This window comes from Rhamphochromis sp. 'chilingali' (assembly GCF_963969265.1).
Source record: "Rhamphochromis sp. 'chilingali' genome assembly, chromosome: 1".
Lineage (NCBI taxonomy): Eukaryota > Metazoa > Chordata > Actinopteri > Cichliformes > Cichlidae > Rhamphochromis > Rhamphochromis sp. 'chilingali'.
Genome location: NC_137929.1, coordinates 4,684,209 through 4,709,647, shown reverse-complemented (window position 1 = coordinate 4,709,647; position 25,439 = coordinate 4,684,209). Strand labels below are relative to the sequence as shown.

The following is a 25,439-nucleotide window of genomic DNA, read 5'->3' as shown; positions in this document are numbered from 1 at the left end:
TGATTCACCTCTTTTCTGCCAAATGTTTAGCTTTTTCACCTCTTATCAGCACAATTCTAAGCAGCTTCTGCTAATTTCACCACAATTGTCATTCTCTCCACCTCTTCTTTGTGTGAATGAGTTTGGTGCAGTGAGGTGAATCGCCGCCTTTAGACCAGAAGGGCCAGGTTCAAATCCTGCTCAGGGCAGTGTTCTTTGTTTTTTTTTTTCAACTTTTTCAGCTTTTTTCAGCAGACATCTTCAGCGTTAAGGCATCCACACAGCATTTTCGCAGGAAATGCAAATTTTTCTAGTTATATTTACATGCTTCCAGCTCCCGTTTTTCCTCGATGACAACTCGTACCTTTCCACTCCCCTTTTTCTCCCTCCTCACGCTCACAGACCCATAACGTGTATGGCAGTCCATTCTCCCTGCAGCACGGACTACACTGCCCATGAGGCTACATTCTTTAGAGCTATGCTTGTAGCATTCTGCCTGTTAGCTTAGCACAACAACAACAACAACGAAAAGGCGCTCTCTCACCCAGGAAACACACAGTCGCAGAGAGAGAGAGCGAGAGCGTCGCCCTGTAACCATGGCAACCGTAACGCTGCCGCCTGGAACAACAGAACGTAGCTGTCAAACAAAACCCAAACAGTCCTGACCCGCCACAATATGAAACAGGAAAGTAATCCATTTATTTCAACAAAGTAACTGTATTCTGAATACCACCTTTTTAAACGGTAACTGTAACGGAATACAGTTACTCATGTTTTGCAGGAGCTTTCCTCTCTTCAGGGACTCTCTCTGCAGGAGGGGGAGATACAGGAGAGGTGGAGGAAGATCTCAGCCTGGGCGTTTACTGTCTTATGTAGTCTGGAAGATGAGTGGATGGTGGGGTGGGTGCAGTTTTCTCTGTGGTGGGGTTGGGTGAACTGTCCCGGGCTCTGTGGGGCCGGGAGGAGCTGCTGCACTGGGCCCCGGTCTGGATGGGCCTGGGCCCTCTTTCTCTGGCGGGTCGCGGAGTGTGGGAGTGCCTACTGGGGTCAGCGGGGGAGCTGGCCCCAGGGAGGGGTTACCTGCCCCTCCCTTCCTTCCCTCCCCATCTCCAGCTGCCTCCCTCTTCCCGCTCCACCACAACCACCCACACATGCAGGGCCTTGGAGTAGGGGTATGTCACCAGGGTGCAGAGGAGGCTACCCCCCTCTGTCCCCTTCCGGCTGCCTCTGCCTCAATTTTATCCCACAACTTAGACATTCACATTATTCACACTCTCATTACACATACATATAGGATCTTGGGGGTGGGCACAATCACGGAGTCCATATTACCATCAGGGTGTACACCTCACCCCTGGCGTCGTTGCCCACCTCTCAATTTTAAATACACTTAGACATTGAGGGCTATCAGGAGGGACTATGCACTTACCTGCTGCTCTCTGGCAGGTAGCTCCATGCCCTCCTGGGTTTTAATTGCACCTTAGAACACACATGCATCAACACTACAATGAGCGGGTGGAGGGAGGTTTGGAGTCTTCTCCCACCCCCATTCTCTGCGGCCTGCTGGAGCGGGAGGGCTAGGAGGAGTTGGCCGTCCGACTGCAGTCTGGAGTGTGGGGCCTCCCTGCTGCTACGGAGTCGGGGTGGTCTGCCTCTCCCCACCGCAGGGAAAAGGGTAACACCACCTGGGTCTGGGTGCAGTTCCCCCCTCCAGGGGCAAGGGTACCTAGACCCGGTTTGTAGAGTACGCTTGGGGAGTGTGATCGTGTGTACAGCGTCTCTTTATGTCTGTCTCCACGTTGGTTGAGTGTGGAGTGAGTGCATATGAGAGCATGAGGGGGGGGATGGATGTTTGTGTCTGTGTGTGCCTGTATGTCTGTGTCTATATGTCAGGTTGGGTATCAGACACCACCTCTCTGGGGACACCTCAGGCCCTCCAAGGTTTGGAGGCCTATCTCCACCCACCACCACTTCCCCTGCCGGTGGCGGACTCCCTCAGGTGTCGGTGCGTTGGTGGTTCTTTGTGTCTGGGGGTGGGCGTCCAGGTACACACCGGCTCACTCCTTGGCGGCCGCTTATCGGGGCCTGGAGCCTGGGGCTCGCTCGGGCCACTTCGGAGGTGGGGTGCCCCCGGCCTCTCGGCCTGGGGCTCGGTCACTCAGGCACAGCTGGCTGCCGGCGGAGCTCACGGGCGCGTCACTGCAACTCCCCCTGGCTTCTGCTCCGCGGCTGCTGAGTGAACCCTCATCTGGGACTCTCCTCAGCTCTTGCTGGGACAGTGGCGCGACTGCCCCTCTGTTGGTTTTCCATGGTCTCTTGTGTTCTGGGGGCCTCTGGATGTCTGGAGTTTTGATCTCCTCCATACCTGCTTCATACCCTGGAGGACGGGGCTGTGCCCCCCCCCACACTCCCTAGCAGATCGTTACATGGAGAAACCTTTGGAATACAAGCACGCTGATCCAAACAGGTATGCACACGGGTGTTCACTGCTCGTAGACTTAAATTACACCTTTCTTGGCTACTACTTCGAAGCACATCTGTCCTGCGTGCTGCACAACAACATTGAATATTTAGTATTTACTGCTGTTTACACTTAGCTAGATTAATGCGATGGTGTTGTGTTTAGTATGTTGCTTTGTTTTTTTTTGTCTTCTATTCTTCTCTCAACAGGTGATCCAGGAGATTTTTATTTTTTTTCTCCCCCCCTTTCTCACTGTCCCTCTCCCCTTCTGTTTTTCCTTTCCTTCCTCTTTCTTTCTCCCTATCCTATCCCTCACTGATGTCTGTCCCGTCTGTAACATCTGAAAATAAAATATAATAAATAATAAAAACAAAGATCGACCAAATGGACCAATACGGCAATGCCACGAAGATCCATTTGGCAAAGTAAATCCATTGGGTATCCTTGTTGGTCTTCAGACAACAATTCTGATGGCTAAAGAATCAAATGGGACAGGCAAAAAAAAACAAAAAAAACAAAAAAAAACAAAAACAAAGTAACTGTATTCTGAATACCACCTTTTTAAACGGTAACTGTAACGGAATACATTTACTCATGTTTTGCATTTTAAATACCTAACGGCGGTACATGTATTCCGTTACTCCCCAACACTGGTAGTGACATATAAAAGCATCAGGAGTGAAAAGAGGGGAGAAGAAAGCAGAGCATCATGGGAAGTCCACCAACAGCCTGAGCCTATAGCAGCATAACTAAGGGATGGTTCAGGGTCACCTGATCCAGCTCGAACTATAAGCTTTATCAAAAAGGAAAGTTTGAAGCTGATCTTCAAAGTAGAGAGGGTGTCTGTCTCCTGAACTCAAACTGGGAGCTGCTGCCACACCCAGTCCAACATAGCCAGGATTTCTTTGCTGCACTGAAAAGACCTCAAATCCCAGTCAGAGATGATGAGTATCATCACAGTGATGATCATTTCTCTGTAACCCAGGCTTTCTGCTTCAGGATCTGTGGAGACCTTTAAACATCATTTCACTAAATGGATGGACTGAGCTCAGCCTACAGATGAACTGGTGCCAGAGATCATAAAGAACATCAAACAGTCAAATTCAACACTTTTAATGGAAATATGAGATTAATGCTGCAGACAATCATGAACCTGCTGAATTCATGAACATCAAGAATGCAGCGAGTGGTAAAATAAAGATTTGACCTCAGTGTGCTCAGTGTTCCTGTCTATTCCTAACATATTCCTAACATGATAGCTGCACTTTAGAGCTCTAAAACTGGAACTGACACATGTTTAAACTCTACATGTTACTCAGTACATTCAGTTCTGACACTCGCTCACAGTCCAACAAAGGAAACATGGAGATCACATCAGTTTGTCACCAAAGTCTAATTATTAGGGCAACTTAACCTGTTATTATCTCGTTAACTCATTAACTGATTAACGTCAGCAATTATTTTAATCACAGTTTTTAAAATCATGATTATTGTGAAAGTGCTCACTGGCTCTGAATATAAAAGCCATGGGTCACAGGAGGGATGTTGATCAGTGCTGGCTTGAAATGGGCGTCATTATGCATCTCAGCCAATGGGAGCATTGAGGGTGGGCCTAATACTACTGCAGCGCTCACATGACCCAGGACAGAGAGAAAGGGGCGGGGACAGAAACATGGAGACAGGTACAGATCTTTGACATGTTCATTTTAAACTGTTCCAGGAGGCAGTGTTGATACAACTAAAGTTATCTGTTGTTGAAGAAGTCGGTCTGAGGAACGTTCTTAGGATCAACAAATGACGGCATGTATGAGCCTCAAGACGCAGCATCACAAGAAGAACACATGAGCTGTAGAAAAAGGAGAGACTATGAAAGCCACGGCGTTACAACATGAACCAGCTGTTGGTCTCTCTGGAGACTACTGGGCGTGGCTGGGTAACCATGGTTACCTGGGAGTTACAGAAACGTGCAGAACATGTGATTCATGTTGCACAGCAGTGGGACATTTGAAATAAAGTCAGCACACTCAGTACAGATAGTGCATCAAAAATGATGCTGCTGCCAGACGTCTGCCTTTGAACACGTCCCTGCATCGCGCACAACACCAAGGTTGCCATGGCAATCACAGCTGACAGGGACAAAGTGCACAGCTGGAAGCCTGCAGGTATATTTAACATGATGTATTTCTCAGTGTCCTGTCCGTGTGTGAGAGACAAACAGCCTCTGTATGTGTGTGTAAATACAGCATGAATATGTAGAGGACATGAGAGAACTCACTGAAGGAACAGAGGGTTGTTGGAGGGAAACCTGTGGAAGCAACAACATCCGAGCCACCAGAGAAGAAGTTGGCCCTGTTGGTGCTTCATCAGAGTGTGAACAGGAGGAAGACTCAGCTGAGAACAGTGTGGTGGATACAGAGCAGAGCCCACCATCAGTACAGAGGCCTGTCCATTAGAGTGCTGCTCCAACATGCAGCACATGTACTTGGCCACAGCTGCAACATCTGTACCTGTGAAAGCTTCTTCTCTGTTGCTGCTCATATTGTGCAGAAGAAGAGAGTTTCTTTATCATCAGAAAATGTCAATGAGCTTGTGAGTCTTAGCAGCTGGCTCGGTGCAGAGGAGGAAGAACATGTCAGTCAGAGGAAGATAAATGCAGTTCATGTTGTCAACTCAACCTGGACTGTTGAAAGAGTTTTTCTTTGTCTGGTTTCTGACTGAGATTCTCCAAAGGAAATCCAGCACAAACACACACTTCACACACTCAAAGTCCTGCACAGTAAATGAGCTGATGAGCGTTTGTGCTGCTGCCTGATAACAGAACAATAGTTCTGCTGCTTCCTGTTCTGGAAACACACATTTATAAATGTTCACTTGCTGTTGATCAAAGGTATGTTGGTGGCTCTGGACGCTGAGGGAACTTTGTAAAAAACTAGATCAAATGTTAACGTCCTGGCAGAGGCAAAGAACTTTGATTTGATATTTGATTAGATTCATGTTTCAGCTCAGACTGACAGAAATATTTGAACTGCTGCTGTGTTAAAGGGAACACTGCTGTTAGAAAGCACCTGATCTGTTTCTGCACACTGAATGTTGCACTTCTCATACTGCAGTACTATTACAATAAGTACACAATGCACTACTTTTGAACTCATGATTGAATGTTGCTGTAACAAAGCCATTAATGTGATTCAAAGTGTTCATGGTTTCCCAGCACAACAAATGATTGCACAAGTGTGACTGATCCACTTTCTAATGTGTGTGTAGCCCACACTGTGTGTCACTGTGTCACAGGTGAGTCTGTGTGTCCAGGTTCTATGAGGACAACAGGATATAGTGACTGAGTCCAGCAGCTTAAAGTCTGACTCCATCCTCCATTTAAATAACTCACAGCAACAACTGAATAGCTTTGCCTTTGTGTAGCTGACACTTCATTTTAATGTCCTTCTATTCTGGTTCATCTGGTCTCAGTTTCTATAAGCACACAGGTTTCATCAGGGACTCTATGACCTCAGTAATCTTTGCTGGGCCTTAATGCTCTGAACAAAGCTGCACATCACAAGACTAAATAGAAATGAATCAGTCTTTCATTCTCACTGCTGTTTGACTTCAGCTCTAAATGTCCCACCATAACCCATGGAAAGAATTACTGTCCATCCAGGCTGCTGAACATGAAGCTGAAGAAGGTGGAGTATTGTGAGGGCTGATGGAGATGATGATGAGGAAACCAGGAGCAGTGGGTGGATGGCAGCATCAGCATGAAGGATCAGTGTGAGAACACATCATCATCCACAAAGGAAACCAGTCTGAGTGTCTGACGCTCTTGTTAGAAAGACGTAGTCCCAGCAGTTAGCTTGTCTGCTAGTTAGCTGAGAGCTAACTCACTTGTACATTGAATACCAAACTGTGTAAACCAGGGGTGTCAAACATATGGCCCGTGGGCCAAATCCAGCCCTTGAGATAATTTCATATGTCAAATATTGATGAATTTTCAGGCTTGCTGATAATCAATGTGAGCACGGCTGAGATGTTATTCTGATGAGCAAACCATGTGGCCAAACACTATAAGAGACAGACTGGGATCATACCATTATGTGAAAGAGGACGGAAATGTCCCATAGACAGCAAGGGTAGTGGTAGAGACCAGTACACAGAGAAATGGGAGCTGTATTGAAATGCAAGCGTGTCAGGAAAGAGTGAAAAGGCAAAATGAGCAGCATCTGGCTGCATTTCAGTGATATTGGAGACCACAAAGCTGAGTGCAACATTTATACAGGAGATATACAGGAGACGCTGAGAGTAGAACTGATAAAATTAGGAGCTGGCTAAAGTGAGACCCATTTTTATTTCCACCCATTTTCCATTGTGGAGGACAAAAGGTTTCAAACTGGTCCAGGTCTTAAACCTCACGTGTTCTTCCTAATAGCAGTAAATGGATAAAAATAAGGCTTTTATGAAAACACTGAATAAAACTTGCTGCCTTTAAAAAGACTAAATGTACAGTTCAGTATTGAATACTACATAAAATAAACTATATATAAAGTGTGTCTGAATGGCAGAGATGCAGAAATATGTGCATGTAGCACAGAGCCACGGCTCAGTGTCTGAATGAGTCTCACAGACCTGAATGTGCTGTTGAAGCCATTTATAATTATAACGTAATTCTTTACTCGTTTGATCTGCTCCTTACCACAAGCCACCAGACGTAGAAGGTTTTGGACTTTTAACTATATTTTCTGAAGTTTTACAACTTTTCTTACTGTTAAAAACCTCGTTATGGCCATTCATGCTGTACAAAGTAATTAGACATGTGTGGTATCTACAGAAACGTCAGAATCTCAGCTAAAAGGTCACAAAACCATCTCAACAACCACCAAACAGCTAAAACACAGGTGAACAGATCACACAAAAAAGATGTAAACACAAATCCCCCTGATCATCTGGTTTTTAAACATGAAGCGTCGTTTTGGACGTTCATTTACTGCTGGTTCAGTGAATTTTGGTTGGACAGTGATGAAACCTGCAGCCTCAGAATCTGTGAGAAGTCTGCTTTCAGCACGCAACAGCATTGTTGTGTTGTGTGCTGTGGATTCACCTCTGCAAACTCATCACTGTTTCACCATCATGTTTCTACTTAGACAATATCAAAGGAAGCAGTTCCCAGGAACTACTTCCTGTCTTGTTAACATAAGAGTACGTTGCCCTTCAAAACACCTCCACTTCTCCTCTTATTAGAGGACTGCCTTATTATTAATCTGCTAATTCTGTCAGTTGATGAAAGAAAAATGCTTGATCTCACCTGAGAGTTTCCAGTGTACAGCGTGGACTCTTCAGTCCTTCAGACAGAAGCTTCACGCCTGAATCCTTCAGGTTAATGTTACTCAGGTCCAGCTGTCTCAGATTAGAGGTCTGAGAGCTGAGACCTGAGGCCAGAGCTTCACAGCTTCTCTCTGACAGGTCACAGTGACTCAGTCTGAAAAATAACAGATAAACAATTACAAAAATAAAACACTTATGTTGAAGTGTAATGAGATACTATTATATTTAGCAATATTTCATCTTGTTTTGTCAGGAAACTGAGCACTGATGCAGAGCAACATGTGGAGAGAATCAGAGGAGAAGAAGTGAAGAGAGAACAGCAGTAAAACAACACTGAATTGTTCAGTGTGCTTTTGATATCAACAGAATGTGTCAAATTTCTTTATTTTGTATTTGTTTTAGTAGAATTGATGATTATCACTTAGATAACAACCACAGGCCAGGTCTAAATTGCACTTTGGTGACAGTTACACCCAGAAATATTTCAGAAACGTGGACAATTTGTGCTCCATTGTATTCAGTATTGAACAAACTGAGTACCGATGACCACTTAATAGTTTTGATATTTTATTTGATTGTTGTTTCAAAGTATTATAAATTATTCTAGGAAAGCAGTTAGAGTCTGCTTAGAAGAAATGAAAGCAGTTAGAGTCTGCTAGGAAAAGTTTAAATACTGGGTTGAAGTCCCAAAGAAATTGAGTTAGAGTCTCAAGTAGTTTGGTAGGGAATTTGGTCATTAAGTGGGTTTAAGTCCCGGTTGGTCATTAGGTCAGACCTTTGTTGGTCATTTTGTGGGTTAGAGTCCCTATTGTCCATCAGGGTAGATCTGCCTCAGTCATACACTTGTGTTGGGTGTTGATTGTTGTTTCAAAGTATTATAAATTATTCTAGGACGGCAGTTAGAGTCTGCTAGGAAGCGCAGTGCTCAGAGGTAACGCTTGCCAATGCCAAGGACGCTTAGGCATTGTCCTCGAAGAGGGATAGTCAGTTGGTCACTGTGGAGTTTGGGGCACTCCAGAATCACTAGGAGTTAGAGTCTCCTTACCGTTTGGAACGGTAGTCTGCGCTTTTTTTGGTCAGGAGAAGTTGGACTTCGGGCGTGTAACTTTAACTTAAAACTTCGGGGAAAGCCTTGGCTGTGTAATGCCAAAAATAGAGCTTCAGGCAAAGTTTGGGTTGGTTGACGCTTTTAAATTGAGTTAGGGATTTTAGAGATGAGGCCAGAAACTGTTGGACAGATACTGGTTAATTGGTCGCAAAAAACTCAGGGAGTTTATCGGTTGGACTGTTATGTTAAATTTGTCGAAATTCGGTAGGTGTTAAAAGGCCTAAAATCTGTGCAGTTGTAAATATAAGACGTCGGTGTAATATAAAATATTTGGTGTAAGAGGAGGCTGTGTGTCGAGTCAGCAATGCACTGACTGCTTGCTGCTATTTTTAGACGGAGTGTGTGTGAGTGTGAAAATGCAAATTAGTAAGCAGTGAACTGTTTAAACCACAGTTGGTTTTACAAATACTGCTGCAAACATTGTTGAAGGTGTGTTTAAGATGCCATTTATGTTCATTAGAGGGTTATAAATAAAGTTTTGAGTTGCCGTAGGGGATGTATAGTAATTGACTGAGTTTGGATGTAGATATATAAATATATTGAGTGCACTGTGTATACTTAAGATTAACATATTACTTTCAGTAGTAACTTCTCTCCAGCAATAGTTGCTGGTGTGTTTTATTTTTTTTAATTTCTTGTGTGTGCGGTGAGAATTAATGGAGGTTTCAATTTTTGTTTGTTTTTTACTTGCTCTTTTTGATTATGACAAGCATGTCTAAAATACTCTTAGGAAAGTGTGTTTTGAGTTATATTCCTCAACTCTGGTCACAGTTTAAGTGTGTGAATGCGGTGACTAGAAGGTTTTGAATGATGAATAAAGGTGTGAGAGGTATTTCTTTGGTGATGTAAAGTAGGATGTTTTAAAGTTTGAAAGTGTTTTTAATTTAAGAGATGCATGAGTGATGTTATAAGAGTTTGAGTTTCTTTTCTTTCAGTTTAAAAACACATAAGTACATAAACTTGGTACACCCGTTTACTCTTTGACTTTATTAAAACAGACGGTGTATTTGAGTTTGAATTTCAGTAATTGTATGTTGATATGGTAATTTAGTTTATGTTAGGTGAAGGAGATGTCCATCTCCGCGTCTGGTACGGAGTGAAAGTGAGCACGCTGAAGGCTGTGATGTGAATACTGACAAATGCAAAGAGTTTAGTTTATTTAAAAGGCAGTGTGTGTGAGAGGATTATGAAATCATTGTGTGAATGATGCTACATTTTAGATCAAAAGTTAGTAGAATTACAGAGGGTCTGTAGATTGTAAAATAAGTTTGATTAGCCTGCAGAAACAGAAAAGCAGCTTGAGCTGCTCTGAGAAGCTGCGTGCTGTGTGTGTGTGACAGGAAGTTACATGCGCATAAAAGGAAGTGATGGTGACGAGTGAGCACCCAGAGAGAGAAACAGATGAGTTAAACTCTAGGCAGATAAAGCGAATGGAGGTTTTGAGAAAAGAAATGAAAAGGATATTAATTGTATGTTTTAGTGTGTCAACACAGATTACAGATAAATAAAGGTGGACTTCTCTCAACCTGGAATTTTGAGTACGGCGCAAAAACCAGTAGATTAGCAAATTGGGAGAAAACAGGCCAGATTTTGGCTTAAAATTTTACAGCTTGACCTCGCACTTGTCCCCATCCTGAGAAGAAGCTCAAAGGACAGTTAATCTCCTGATGAAGACCGACAGAACATCGTGGACTTCAAGAATTAACAGCAGCCAAAAGACAGTGCAACTGAATCGTTAACACTGAAACCAAAACTGACGGGAACAGCAGCAGCATGGAAAAGCACACGATGCAACATGTACTGTAAATTACAGGCTGGGCAGTTGAACAGTGGCATAATGAGCTGTGGAAAGCACTGGACATTGATTGTCAGATTTGCCATGCTTGGAGTAATCTTGAAAGAGACGACTGAAAGGATCAACAGAAAAGAAGAAACTACGTGATGAAACATGGACGGTGAACAGCAGGCTGGTAAGAACAGTGTGACATGACTGTTTAAAGGCACTGAATGTGGTATTTTGCCAGGCTGGGACTTGATCCAAAAGGAAAATACTGAAGAGAAACAGAGAGGTGAAGCCGGACGAGTTCGACTGTGAGAATACAGGGTGTAATTGGATTGAAATGAAAGCCTGAACTCATGATGGTTTAGAGATGTCCACCGTCACAAACAAAGAGGTAAACAAGAATAGAAAACACACATAGACAAAGTGTTACATGTGAAATTATTTCTGGAAAGAATCAGAAGTGAGATAGTTTTGAATTAAGAAATCAGGGAAAAGATGGATGAATTAAACCTGATTATAACATACAGAGGCAATGAAGAAAGCAGCTTACACTCACTGAACATTAACATACATAGGAAAAGCAATGAAGACCTGCTTACACGTATATACATGACATAAGTTGGGATTTCTGACCAGAGAGAGGGAAACGGGTAGTTTAAGTACTTATGATAATAATGAAAATGTCTCAGTTGTGTTTCTTTAGGGGCGAAACAGACCTGGATCAATTCTCCCCATGCAGCGGTCGGAAGAAACCTGTAGGTTAACTTGACTGGACATGCCAAGGCAAGTTTCTGGTTGAATTGTTCACAGCGCCATGTCTCCATAAACCTGACAAGTGGGCCCTAACTTCTGGCTGAGGACCAGGAATGCTGTTAATACGGTGGGAACTTAAAATTTGGGTTAGCAAATTTGGGAAAGAGAACTGACGGCTTAAGTGGAGAATTGTGCAGGAGTCTGACACACTGCAAAAGCAACATATGCAAATTCACATACACAAGCAGAAAATGCATTAACCTTATGAAGACAAGACAAGCTCATGGAGATTAATGCATAGACACAGATTAAACTTGGCTAAGAACACAAACATATGCAATGAAGAACAGCTTGCTATTTTGTATGAATGATAGAATGGTGTGAATGTTTAATAAAATACATTTGAGTTTGAAATTGAGGAATAACTCAAAGAAGCTATATGACAAAGGGAGTGAGTTATGAAAACAAAAAAAGTGATTAAAGTAGTTTTAAAAGAGTGACTTAGGAGTGCTCTCTCGTACTGAGTGATCAAAACCAGTGATCACTGTAGAAAGAAATAAAATAATTTAATAAGGAGATAATGTTTAAACATATGTTTCTGTTGTTACGGCAACTCATTGAGAGATGACTCAGTATGCAAATTAGCTGGAGTGAGTGGTGACGGAGGAGCTTCCTGTGTGTGTGTGTGACTGAGGCTTTCAGAAGAGGAAGCATAGCAGACAAGAGAAGTGCAGATTGGGGTAGGAAATTTATGGTTTAGTGATTATATGTTGTCGTAAGGGGGTCTTATGCTGAATTTAAGTATGTTAAAGGCGGTGATTTTTGTGTGCAAATTGTGTGGTTTTAATGAGACTTTCGGTGTATTGAGGAGGTGAAATTATGTGGTGGCAAGACTTGTGTGTTTAAGGTTGTTGAGGTTGTTGTGGTGATGGGTTGATTCTGTTAGTTAGGTTTGGGTTGTTGTTTTTGTTTTTAATAGAGGGAGTTTTTGGAAACATGGACATGTTTGAGGAGCCCATTATTTTGTAACAGTGCACTTAAAGAAAACCTGTCAGGTGATTTTGTTTTGTGTTCTCATGAGCAAATAATCAGCTCTATTTTTTCTCATTTTTGTTTTAAGCAGGCCTGCAACAGTGAATAACCGGCGCTGAAAATTCTCGGGAAGAGCAAATATAAGGGGGCTTTCCAGATTACAACTGGCTGAGGAGAAAGCTACCTGTGGGGACTGATCAGGTCGTAAGTCCTTGTTTAAAAGGATTGTAGCGAGTCAATCCAGTCCAAAAGCATAAAGAAATATTTTCCTATGGAAAATAAATAATGAATGAGCTCATTTTGCTGAGGGTGGAGAAGTTGCGCGGGAAGCTCCACTATTAGCAAATATATGGTGTGACTGCATGTGAATGTGTGTGACTGGATGAAGGTGGGGATGAATAAATGTGGACAAACAATTTGCTTTTATCAGAGAAAATTTCTGTTTTGTTGACTGGGGTTAGATTATGGGATTATAGTATATTGTTGGGAGAATGCCAAATGTTAAGGTTCAAAAATTGAGGAAGGAGAGTACAAACCACCCATGGTCCAGAAGATCTTGGTCAAACAATGATTTTAATGAATACACACGTGTGGGAAGAACACTCTGTACGCAGACAGCAAGTGATCTCCGACTTAATCAAAGCATACACAGATTTTTATAGCATCAGGGTTTGATTTACTGACGCCCCCTTCATGCGTCACAGACAGGATATATACATACGTCAAATCAAAACCACGATGACTTTTAACACAATTTAAAAAGAACATCGTCTTCCATCTTCATAACAGGTGCATCCTGTCACTGCCGGATGCTCGCTTGTCATCTTGACACCTCAGCAGCAGTTCTGCGACAAACTGCTCTTTGCAACCCCAGCAAAACATAATTAAACTTTCCCCCATAAATGATTCTCTCTAACTGAGTGTGTGTGTGTCTGTGTCTGTGTGCTAACCACAATTGCACCCTGTTTCACCTCGCCGACTAGCTCCTGACCTCTAACCAGACAGAGAGACAGAAACCACTCTCGTATATGTAACAATCGAACTGAAACTATGGATATATCATCTGTTAAATAAATGTTTTAATCAAGAACCTCTACTAAAAGCTTAATAAAAGAATATAAAAGTATAACAGAATCTTTTAAATAACCTAGCAATTAAAATAGCCTCGTCTAGCCTGCTCCTCAGAATAACTTTCTGCTTTCACTTCTGCAAACTCTCTGCAACTTCCTGTCAGCCTGCAACTTAGTCTTTCTGAAAGACACACTGTTTAAACCTCTGAATGCAATATAAACTACAGATTATATTATTAATGCAATGATGATGATTATTATTTAACAATAGCAGTAAAATAATTTCCCTGCTCCACAAGTTGTTCCACCTGATCTGTGTTAACTAGAATAAACATTTAAAAGCTAAAGCTATGATCACATATTTACTTACAGAGCTTTGTTGGAGGCTTTGACCACTGGCAGCAGCCTCAGAAGAGCCTTTTTAAAGGCTCATGTTCTCACTTAGATCATTTATTTCTACTTACATTTCATTCTGGGAAAAATGGGGATTACTTTGGAAATGGGAACTATTTTCCCCAAAAATCAGCCCTGGATTAGTAAATCACTCCAACATGTTCTCAGGCAGAAGAAGCTGTCTTGTTATGAGGGAGAGAAGAAAAGCAGCTAAAATCAGGTGTAAAAGTAAAGCAGAGGATGAGCTGAATAAAGGACACTCAAGGCTGGCTTGGAAAGGAATGAAGTCCATGGTGGGGATGCAGAACAAGGAGCAAAGATGAATGTGATGCTGAATCAGCAGAAGACTTGGACTCATTGGATTCCAGCTTTTTTTTTTATTGACATTTTAGAATCACTATACAATACCATCAACTTCAGCTATCTTTCAGTACATATATATTTTTCTTTTTTTCTATATTTAAACAACTAAAATATCCATACAATAAGAATGAAAGAAGAAGAAGAAAAGAAAAAGAAGCAAAATAGGAAACAACAAACAACATAAATATAAAATACATAAGGAAAAAGACAAAGGAAAAATAAATAAATAAATAAATATAGGGAGTGTGTTTTTGTTTCCATTAATGTAACTAATTTTTCCTCTAGTCTTCTAGTAGTTAACAAAGTCAAAATCTAATGCAAAAGCAAAAACTAATTAGTCTGCCTTCCTCCATTACCATACATAAAGCTGTTAATCCTTTATATGTCCAATCTTTCAATCTGGTGTCCAATTTATTTGGAGCAAAATGTGTGTCATATGCACACCACTTAAGAACTGCTATATCCTCTTCTAGTTTATATTCTTTTATTACTGTTTCCCAAATTTTAAAAGTCAACTTGATCCATGGATTTTCAATAGTTTTTATTAAATTTTGCAAGCTTCTGTCTGCTATAATAGCTTATATGGGGATGGAGGTCAGACTCTCCTCAATAACTTTCCATTGAGCGTCATATGAAGGATTACATCAGCATATCATAGGCCTTAATTGTGCTGCCCAATAATATTCCCTAAGAGAAGGTAAGCCCCACCCCCTTTTCCTTTGTTAAGTTGTAGGGTTTTAAATCTAATTCGGGGCCTTTTTCCTTGCCATATGTATCTTGACAAAATTTTATCCCATTTATTAAACTGTTTCTGGTTAATTTCTATTGGTAATGTTTTAAATAAATATAATAATTTAGGAAGAATATTAATTTTAATTGAGTCTATTCTCGAATATAAACTTAAATATGGAATTAGATTCCATCTCGCTATATCTTCCTTAATTTTTTTCTGTATTGGTAAATAATTTCGTTCTAATAGTTCTGTAAGATCCTTAGGTATTATGACTCCTAGATATTTAAAGTACTCTGTTTGCCATGCTAATTGATACTTATTTTTAATTTCTTCTGATGGAATATAGTTGTACTTAAGCAATTGTGTTTTACTCATATTAACCCTATATCCAGATGGTCGACCAAAGTATTCAAATGATTGCATTAATTTAGGTAAAGAGTTTGATGGTTGACCCAAAAATATTAAAATATCATCTGCATAGCAGGATAATTTATGCTCCTTTTCATGGATATTAATACCTTCTACTTCTTTATTTTGTCTTACTTATATATTGAGCCAATGGTTCCAGATATAACGCAAATAATAATGGTGAGCACGCACAGCCCTGCCTTGTTCCTCTTTGCAGCTTAATACTATTTGATAGGTAGCCATTAATTTTAATCCTTGACGTAGGGTTATCATAAAGTGCCTGTATTGTCTTAATTATATTTTCGTGAAAGCCAAATGTATGCAAGACTCGGTAAAGAAAGTTCCAATTAACTGAATCGAATGATTTTTCTGCATCGATACTGATTACCATTGCTTCTATTTATTCTTTTGAATATGATTAATAATTTGTAATGTCCGTTGTACATTATCTTGTATTTGGCGCTCTCGAATAAAACCTGTTTGATCATTATGAATTAGATTAGGTAAGAACTTTTCTAATCGTCGAGCCATGATAGATGTAAACAGCTTGTAATCTGTATTAACCCTTTAAGACCTACCATAGAACCAAGTCCGCCAGAGCTTATATTATATTTTTACATGCTGTGGAGCCATTTTTGGGAGCATTTCAAGTTGCTATACATCAATACAACCATTATAGCCCAAACTTTAATAATATGTCTGCATTAGGTGCATAGTAATTACATAAATTGCAAAAAAGTGCAATAAACTACAAAAAAATTGAAAATTGTTTTTGTTTTTTTAACATATATTTCTTGTTAGAGAAATTTAAGAGGCTTATCCCTCAAAACTGTAAATACAAAAAAGTTGCACAAACTAGTTTCCCACCACAGGAAATTTATTTTAAGTGTCTTCATAGTTTTATTTTTGAAATACACCAATTTTTATATACTGCAGGAAAAACGGAAATAATTATAATGCAAATTTGCAAAATAACAGCATATGCATCAAAATAAACTATTTCCAGCAGTGCAATATGAGTCCTAAGCATCCCAGAAACGACACAGAAAGTCATGAAGTCAAACATAACTTTTAAAAACACAAGTATAAGCTCATGAGGCCACGATGGTAAAAAAACTACATTTCCGCAAAATTACGTCACTTCCGGTTTCAGGCAGGTCATGCGGTCATGTGATAGTTCGCGCTGATGGACGTAGGAAGTGTTATGAACAGCTGATCGGATCGGCGAAGCGTGTTTCTGGAATATCATGTTTTTGTTGCTGCAAGTGATTTTTATGCAGTTTTTGCAAAGCTATATGTGGAAGGAAACTGTGACTTAGGACAAGCTGATGGCATAAGATGTAAGTACAACTCCTCCAGTTTCATATGCAAAAAAAATTATTGCGCTAGCTTACGTGGTTGCAGAGCTACCAGGATTTAAAAATAGTTACGCAAAACAGAGCGTGCCCGCTCCGATCGGCTGTAAAGGGTTAAGAACAGATATTGGTCTATATGACGCACATTCTAATTTATCCTTGTTTTCTTTTGGGATGGCAGAGATAATTGCTTCTTTCCAGCTAGAAGGTACTTGAGCCTTCTTTAGGATCCAATTCATTGTTAGAAGCATCACTGGTATTAATTCTTCTTTTAGCTCCTTGTACCATTCTGCCGTATATCCATCTGATCCTGGAGATTTATTTATTTTAACTTTACTTATTGCTATTCTTAATTCCTTTTCTGTTATATCTTCAATCAACGTTTTATTCTGTTCTTCATTCAGTACTGGTAAATCAAGAGAATCTAAAAAACTGTTAATTTCAACTATACTACTCTCTGTGTTATTAGCATACAGAGTCTTATAAAATGTTTCAAATGCACTCTGAACTTCTATTGGTTTATTTTTTTATTAGTTTTGTCACTGGATGCTGTTGAAAATCTCCCAATTCTTTTAATCTTTGGGCTGAAGGAAGGACAATACTCGGTGTATAAATGCTCAATCAACAATCATTTATTTCCATACAATTCAACACTTAAGAGCATAAGAACGTCCGGACGGGAGAGCTGCCTGCAGAGGGTCACAGCATGTCTCAAAATGGTGACGGGTTACTCAGCCTCTTATAGCATCTGGCGACCCCCACCTAGTCGTAAAAGCCTAAACATTCACATTCTTTCTCTCTTACGGCGCCTAAGTTATGACCTCGGCTCCCTGTCTTTCTGCTCTCTGTAAGGTGGGGGTATGGAATGTGGTTTGTCTCTTCTATTATCGGCACAAGGTCCTCTGCACACAACATTCTCTTCATGATTCAGCAGTATGAAATGTCAAGAAACAGTGTAACACATTCAACAGTGTCGAGTAATACAGGTCAATCCAATAGATCTAATGATTTTCACACTCTTTTAAGTCAGAAGTATAATGCAAATTAAAACTACATACTGATCACACACTCTATATTAATGGGTATAATATGATCTACAGCAGTATCATAATTCAACTACTTTGATTACATATATAAGGTAACATATGATAACAGAATAATCTCACAATGTTTAATTTTGTGAACTGTATTATCTGCTATTTTCTTTTTTAGTTTCCAGGCTAATACATTCTTTGCTTTTGATCCTCCCTCATAATACCTTTGTTTAAGAAACATTCTTTTGTTTTTTAATTTCATATGTGGTCAAATCATTTATTTCATTTCTTGTTTTCCTAATTCCCTCCAATATATCCTGAGATGTTTTTCTTTCATGCCTTTTCTCTAATTCTTATTTTGTAGCTCTTCTAATTTCTTATTTCTCATCTTTTTCTTATAAGAGGATATTGCTATAATTTTCCCTCTCGGGACAGCTTTTAAGGCATCCCACAGTATAGGAGGAGACACCTCACCATTGTCATTAGTTTCCATATAGAAGTGAATCTCTTTCTTAATTTGTCCTTTAAAGTGAGGATCATTCAGTAAGCTTGAATTTAATTTCCAATTATTGAGTTTTGGTTGCACGTTTAAATCAACAGACAGGTATACTGGTGCATGATCGCTTAACTCTATTGCTCCAATTGCACAAGTGTTTATTTTATCTTTATTTTTCCCAAAAGTTATGAAATAATCTATTCTTGTGTATAACGAGTGCGGTGAGGAAAAATAAGTATAATCCCTTTGGTAGGGATGCAAGTCTCTCCATATATCAATTAGTCCCACCTCCTTCATCAATGTATTTATAGTCTTAATTAATGTTTTAGTATTCTGTGCTTTTCTATTGGAAATATCTAGCTTTGGTTGTAGATGTATATTTAAATCTCCTCCGCAAATTAGGAAACCTACTGTCTCTGTTACCATCACATCTATAATTTTCTTAAAGAAATAAATATCGCTTCCAGGGGGTGCATATATATTTAACAACGTGACTGGGTTCCCCTCAATGTTTCCCCTTACCAAAATATAACGTCCCTCTTTATCACTTATCTCGGATATTTTTTCAAAGAGTAATTGGCTTGATAACAGGATAGCCACTCCTCTCCTTCGTCCAGTTTTATAGGAAGAGGAGAAAACTGTTGTATAACCCATTCTTTTCAGTTTTTCATGCTCCTTACAGTCTAGATGGGTTTCCTGTAGATACACTATTTGTACTTGTTCTTTCTTCATTTTAGTTAAAATTTTATTACGTTTAATTGGATTCGACAGGCCATTTACATTATATGATAAGATTTTTACCTTATCTTTAAGCATACCCTTACTATTTGAATATTATTAATGTAACAACGACATGTACCATCAGACCACTCCCTAAACATACATAAGCAAACATTAATATTAACATTAACGCTGTATAAAACAACAGCTACAGAAATAAGCTTTATTTGGTCAAAGAAAAAAAAAAGAAAAAAAAAAAGACTTCCAACTGTGGGGTCCCCGATATGATCCTAAGTAAGCCCCAATAAAAGAGGGGGCTTCGAGGGGGGCCTCTCTCACCTCTATGTGAGACAGGGCCTTCCTTAGCCAGCAGGCCAATGTCCATTCTACTAATAGCATAGGTAGCACGTCCGCCTATTTTCAATTTCTGCATTGCCACTTCAGTATATTATTTCGAAATAAGAAGTCTTTACCAGTGTATATGGCTATAGCTTGATTCCAGCTTTGATATCATTGATTTCAATGAAGAGCTTTGTGATTGTAGCAAAGGGCTGGTAGCTCTGAGAGTCCCACTGATGAGGCGTTTGTGAAGGTTCCCAGTTATCTAAAGAGCTTAGAAAAAAAGGCATCTGGACTTCTTTAAGTTTTTTGAAGACGTTTCGCCTTTCACCTCTCATCCAAGAAGCTTCTTTATTTCTAGGGTCAAATGGTGGAGAGTCCCAGATTAGCCTGTGTACAAACAGACTTCAGCCATATGAGAGTGAGTGTGAGTGAATGAGAGCACACACAGGACACTCTGATCTCTGAATGTGTGTGAGGCAGTGAAAAAGAGGATTGTACTGGATATACTGTGACTGACAAACAGAGTTTAAAGAGAAAGGTGTTTGGATTAAAATGGATTATGCTAAAGTGAACGTGCTAATGAAATCTGAACTGACTGAAATGTGAAGTGAAGATAATTCAGATGTAAAAGAGAGAAACTGATAATAAGGTGGGGCTGGAGATCAGTGAAGGGCATGTAAACACCTGATTGGTTGAGTAGATATCAGATCGACAGTTTCACAGTTTTCCCTGTGGATTATAACTTTAAGAAGATGTGACATTCATCAAGGAATCCTGCTCTCCGGATTATTTCCATGAACACTGAGCTGGAACACATCTACAGTGCTGGAAGTGCCCGTCTCACCACCAACCTCTCTGTGCACATTCACTTTTCAACCCTTTGTGAGACACTAAAGGTGTAAATCTGAGTATTTATCTATGTTAGTGCAAACACCTCTAATAGGTTGGTTTAGTCTTTCCAAGTCATATCTTCCCTTAGATCTGCGGTCCAGGCTCCTAAAATCATCCTAGTTTTACATCCACTACAATCTAGAGGAGAGCTGCACTAACAGGTGTGACTGATGAGATCTGACCTGCAAGGATACTCATGTTTATGTGTATCAGGACAAGCAGGGAAGACCTGGACATCAACTCTGTCAGGCTGCCTGAGTCCTCTCACCCACATCAGCTCAGAACTCTGCATTATCTACTGAGTCAGACTCAGAGGATCAGGGATCAGAAGTTTTACAAAGAGTAGAACCAGACTTCCTGTATAGAGGTGTGTGGGCCTACTGATCCACAGTGTCAGCACAACTTTCACATCATATTCATCTCAGCACAACTAAAACATGTGACTGACCTCAGAGTTTCAAATCGACATCGTGAATTCTCCAGAAGAACACACAGCTGCTTCACTCCTGAATCCTGCAGGTTGTTGCAGTCTACACTCAGGTCCAGCACTCTGGGATACGAGGGGTTGGACTTCAGCGCTGCTGCCAGATAATCACAGCTGATCTCTGACAAACCACAGCCAAACAATCTGTATGAAGAATGAAAGATGTACGTTTATTAGACAAAGTGTGAGCTTGAAATCATTCAGTGTTTCATCATCTGTTCAGAGCTGAAGAAGGTTCAGAATGTAGAAGTTTAGAAAATGGAAACTCCAAACAGCTGAAGCCAACAGGAAGCAGCTTCAAACAAACAAGAGAAAAAAATGAATTTTTCACATTGAAGTCGTACATTTCTCATAAAGTTGTCAAGTTTTGCCGTGTGTCAAAAAACAAAAACAATTCCACCCTAGCTGTCAAAATCAGCCTATCACCACAACCTCAACAATCTTAAACACACCAATATTGGCACAGCAATCCTGACACTCCCAGGTCAACTCACATAATTTCACCTCCTCAATACACCGAAAGTCTCGTTAAAACCACACAATTTGCACACAACAATCACCCCCTTTATGCACTTTAACATAGAGGAGGAGTTCAGGTCAGCTTCGGCTTTCAGGGCCGTCAAAGCAGCCAGTAATCAAACATAAAGGAAAAAGCAAAAACAAAACAAAAACAGGCGAACAGGAAAATGATGTTGCGTTGGCTATGTTATTCAGAGAGGGGAGAAACAACGGGGCCTCCTCTCCCCCCCTTTTGTTTTGTTTTTTCTTACCATATGATCAACTCATAACCCCCCAAGTTGGCAGGACAACACAGGTACGTGTTTCTTAAGATCATGTTTAAAAACCTAAAAAGGAATTTTCTGTCATTCAGTAATCATTTGTATTAAGCAATCAACAAAACATGTCCCAATTTGACTCTTTTAACCACTAAATTTGTCGTGTCCTCACTGGATGGTCAGACCAGTGACTTTTCTTTCGAAGTTATGTTGTGGTCTTGCAACCCAGAGAGTTTATTTGTCAGTAGTGGATAAACTATATCCTTTTAAAACCGGTGTATGTTAAGTGTCGCTACTTTAACTTTGCTTGTACGTGCACACGTATGTAAGCTGTTTCTTCATTGCATGTGTATGTGGGTTAATTTAACTTTTTACCTAGATTCAACATACTCAAATATTTTATTAAACATTCACACCATTCTATCACTCATACAAACAGCAAGCTGTTCTTCATTGCATATGTTTGTGTTCTTAGCCAGGTTTAATCAATGTCTATGCATTAATCTTTATGAGCTTGTCCTTGTAAGGTCAATGCATTTTCTGTTTGTGTATGTGAATTTGCATATGTTGTTTTTGCAGTGTGTCAGACTCCTGCACATTTTCTCCACTTAAGCCGTCAGTTTTCTTTCCCAAATTTGCTAACCCAAATTTTAAGTTTCCACCTTATTAACAGCATTCCTTGTCCTCAGCCAGAAATTAGGGCCCACTTGTCAGGTTTATGGAGACATGGCGCTGTGTGAACAATTCAACCAGAAACTTGCCTTAACATATCCAGTCAAGTTAACCTATAGGTTTCTTCCGACTGCTGCACGTGGAGAATTGATCCAGGTCTGTTTCGCCCCTGAAGAAACACAACTAAGACATTTTATTACTCTCATGAGCACTTAAACTACCAGGTTCCCTCTCTCTGGTCAGAAATCCCAGCTTATGTCATGTGTATAAGTGTAAGCAGGTCTTCATTGCTGTTCCTATGTATTTTGTTAATGTTCAGTGAGTGTAAGCTGCTTTCTTCATTGCCTCTATATGTTATAATCAGGATTAATTCATGCATCGTTTCACTGATTTCTTAATTCAAAACTATCTCACTTCTAATTTTTTCCAGAAATAGTTTCAGATATAACACTTTGTGTATGTGTGTTTTCCATTCATTCATGTAATTGTCAGTTATTTTCCCTCTTCATTTTACCTTCTTTTGTTTACCTCTTTAGTTTTCTGGTGGACATCTCTAAACACCATCATGAGTTCAGGCTTTCGTTTCAATCCAATTATACCCTGTATTCTTGCAGTCAAACTCATCCGGCTTCACCTCTCACTGGTCCTGTCCTCTTCTCTCAGTGTCCTTTTGTTGTCCTGAATTCACCAACAAACACAGTCGTTTCTTCTCCGTTTCTCTTCAGTATCTTCCTTCTGGATTAAGTCCCAGCCTGGCAAAATATCACATTCAGTGTCATGTCACACTGTTCTTACCAGCCTGCAGTCCACCGTGCATTTTTCATCACGTGGTTTCTTCTTCTCTGTTGATGCTTTCAGTTGTCTCTTTCAAGATTACTCCAAGCATGGCAAATCTGACAATCAGTGTCCAGTGCTTTCCCACCGTTCAACTGCCCAGCCTGTAACTCACAATATAACTCCATCTCGTAGTTCCTTACATGCTGCTGGTCCCGTCAGTTTTGGTTTCAGGGTTAACGGTTCAGTTGCACTGTCTTTTGGCTGCTTGTAAATTCTTCTCAAGTTGTCACGATGTTCTATTGGTCTTCATCAGGGGATTAATTGTCCTTTGAGCTTCTTCTCAGAACAGGGACAAGTGCCAGGTCAAGCTGTAAAATTTTAAGCCCAAAATCTGGCCTGTTTTCTCCCAATTATACTACTCTACTGGTTTTGGCGCCGTACTCAAAATTCCAGGTTGAGAGAAGTCCACCTTTATTCATCTGTAACCTGTATTAACACACTAAAACATAGCATTAATATCATTTTCATTTCTTTTCTTAAAACCTCCATTCGCTTCATGCCCATTCAACCTTAAAGAAACAGAGAAAAAACAGCTTTGCACTTTCTTCAATATTAAATGGACACATACGCTGCCCCCCTCTCTCTCCTTCTCTCCTCATACACACACTCAACGCGGGGTTACAAGCCCCCCTCCTTGCAGCTGCTTGAGACAGAGAGAGAGAGACACACTTTTCCTTTTTTTTCTTCTCTATCTTCTATCTTCTCTATCTGCCCAGAGTTTACCTCATCTCTTTCCTTCTATGGGCATGCACACTTCCTGTCACACACACACACAGCCCCCACCTTTTTTCTCCGACACAGAGCGCAGTTTCTCTACTCTTCTCTTTTAAAAAAATATATATATATATAAAACCACACACACTGTTTACTCAATCGTCACACACTCATTGCATTAAATCATTTTCACAAACACACGCAGTTATGATCAATGTAAGCGCTTTACACAGCCGATTCACACTTTATTTATATAGTCCGGCCTGTATCACATGACAAAAGACACCGTATACCAAGAGCAGTTGTTCAACGGTTCCTTATCACCTCAACAGAACCCCTGTACCGGTTGAACAGTTGAACAGTTAAACAAATAGAGAAAAACAGTTTCCCCTATCTTCCTTTAATACTCAATGGGCACATGCGCCCCCCCTCCTCTCTGTCTCTGTCTCTCCTCACACACAGACTGCGGGGTTCACCAAGCCCCCCTCTCTGCAGCTGCTTGAGACAGAGTGAGAGACGCTTTCCTTTTTTCAACACTCAGAACACTGCAACCACACAGGAGAAATTCAAAAGACAGTTTATACAGCTAATTTACACTTATTTACACACAGGTAATTTACATTCTATTTACATACACGGGCCCGTATAAACGTATGAAAACACCATATGCCAGAACAGCTTATCTTCTCTATTTCTCTGCTGGTGTTCCTAAACTTTTTCACTAATTTAAAAGCATCTTTCAGCCCAGGGCCGCGCCCTTTCTGATCAATACACGCTTCGGGAACGCCCTCCCGAGAGCGGTCAGATTCCTAAGCCCTAATTAATTTATAACTGTTCCACGTCAGGCAAAACCAGGACCTCCACCAGCCGCGTGAAATATCCCAGATCACGCTTTTGGCTTTACTTAAAGTTCACAAGTCCCCGACGTTATAGTCACAGCCGGGTCCCCGACCCTGTCAATCAAACAATGCAGTATAAGGCCATCACTCATAGATTGCCTAGCCTGTTTAGCGGGCGTCCCAAGTCCCCGCCGGAAGGCTAACTCCGGGCTTAAACATAACTACGCGTCCGTAGGTATGTGGCGTTTGCCAAAACGCTGAATACAACTGCATTCCTAGGGGCCGCGCCCCCGTCCTAATTAAATTTACTCAAGGTATTATAAGCATCAAAGTGAGGTCTCCACCCTCAGCTATTAATTACCTGATGCCCGAAACCGCGTTTCTGCTGATCAATCAAACCAAATACCCTCAGCTACCGTTGATCTGGCTGGCACCCAGTCAACTTTACTTTAAACCCTTTAAACCGTATTGACTTAAACACATAACCTCTTAACTCAAAAGTTCACTCCCAAAATAACCAGCAATACACTTAGTCAGGGCAATATTCCCTGCTTTTAACACTAATTACCCCAAAATCACCACGGACAGAACAGAAGCTCCACTGAGTGAACATTTAATTTAGCTTAATTTCCAATTCAGCACCTTTGGATATCAATGAACAGGGGGTGCTTACCTCCTATTTCGGGGCCCATCACTCAGTGGACCTCCCGGCTGTCCGTCTGACACCACTAGACCCTCAGCCAAGCTCCATTAGTTTCCTCCTCAAACCGGGTTTCGGCACCAAATTGTCAAGGTTCAAGTTTTTGAGGAGGAGACAAACGACTGCATGGTCCTCAGTAGATGTCAAAATAGTGATTTTTATTATACATATGTACATATG

The 25,439-nt window shown here is 40.6% G+C and overlaps 1 protein-coding gene across 1 annotated transcript in view; it reads right to left on the bottom strand.

The window, feature by feature from the left end:
* Nucleotides 1-25,439, bottom strand: part of LOC308402511 (NACHT, LRR and PYD domains-containing protein 12-like) — a 71,638-nt gene that overhangs the window by 9,247 nt on the left and 36,952 nt on the right. The window contains exons 9-10 of the mRNA XM_080891413.1: nucleotides 20,686-20,865; nucleotides 7,737-7,910 (exon numbers count right to left, since the gene is read on the bottom strand). Of these exons, the coding sequence (XP_080747539.1) occupies nucleotides 7,737-7,910; nucleotides 20,686-20,865 (354 nt within the window). The remainder of the gene's footprint in view (nucleotides 1-7,736; nucleotides 7,911-20,685; nucleotides 20,866-25,439) is intronic.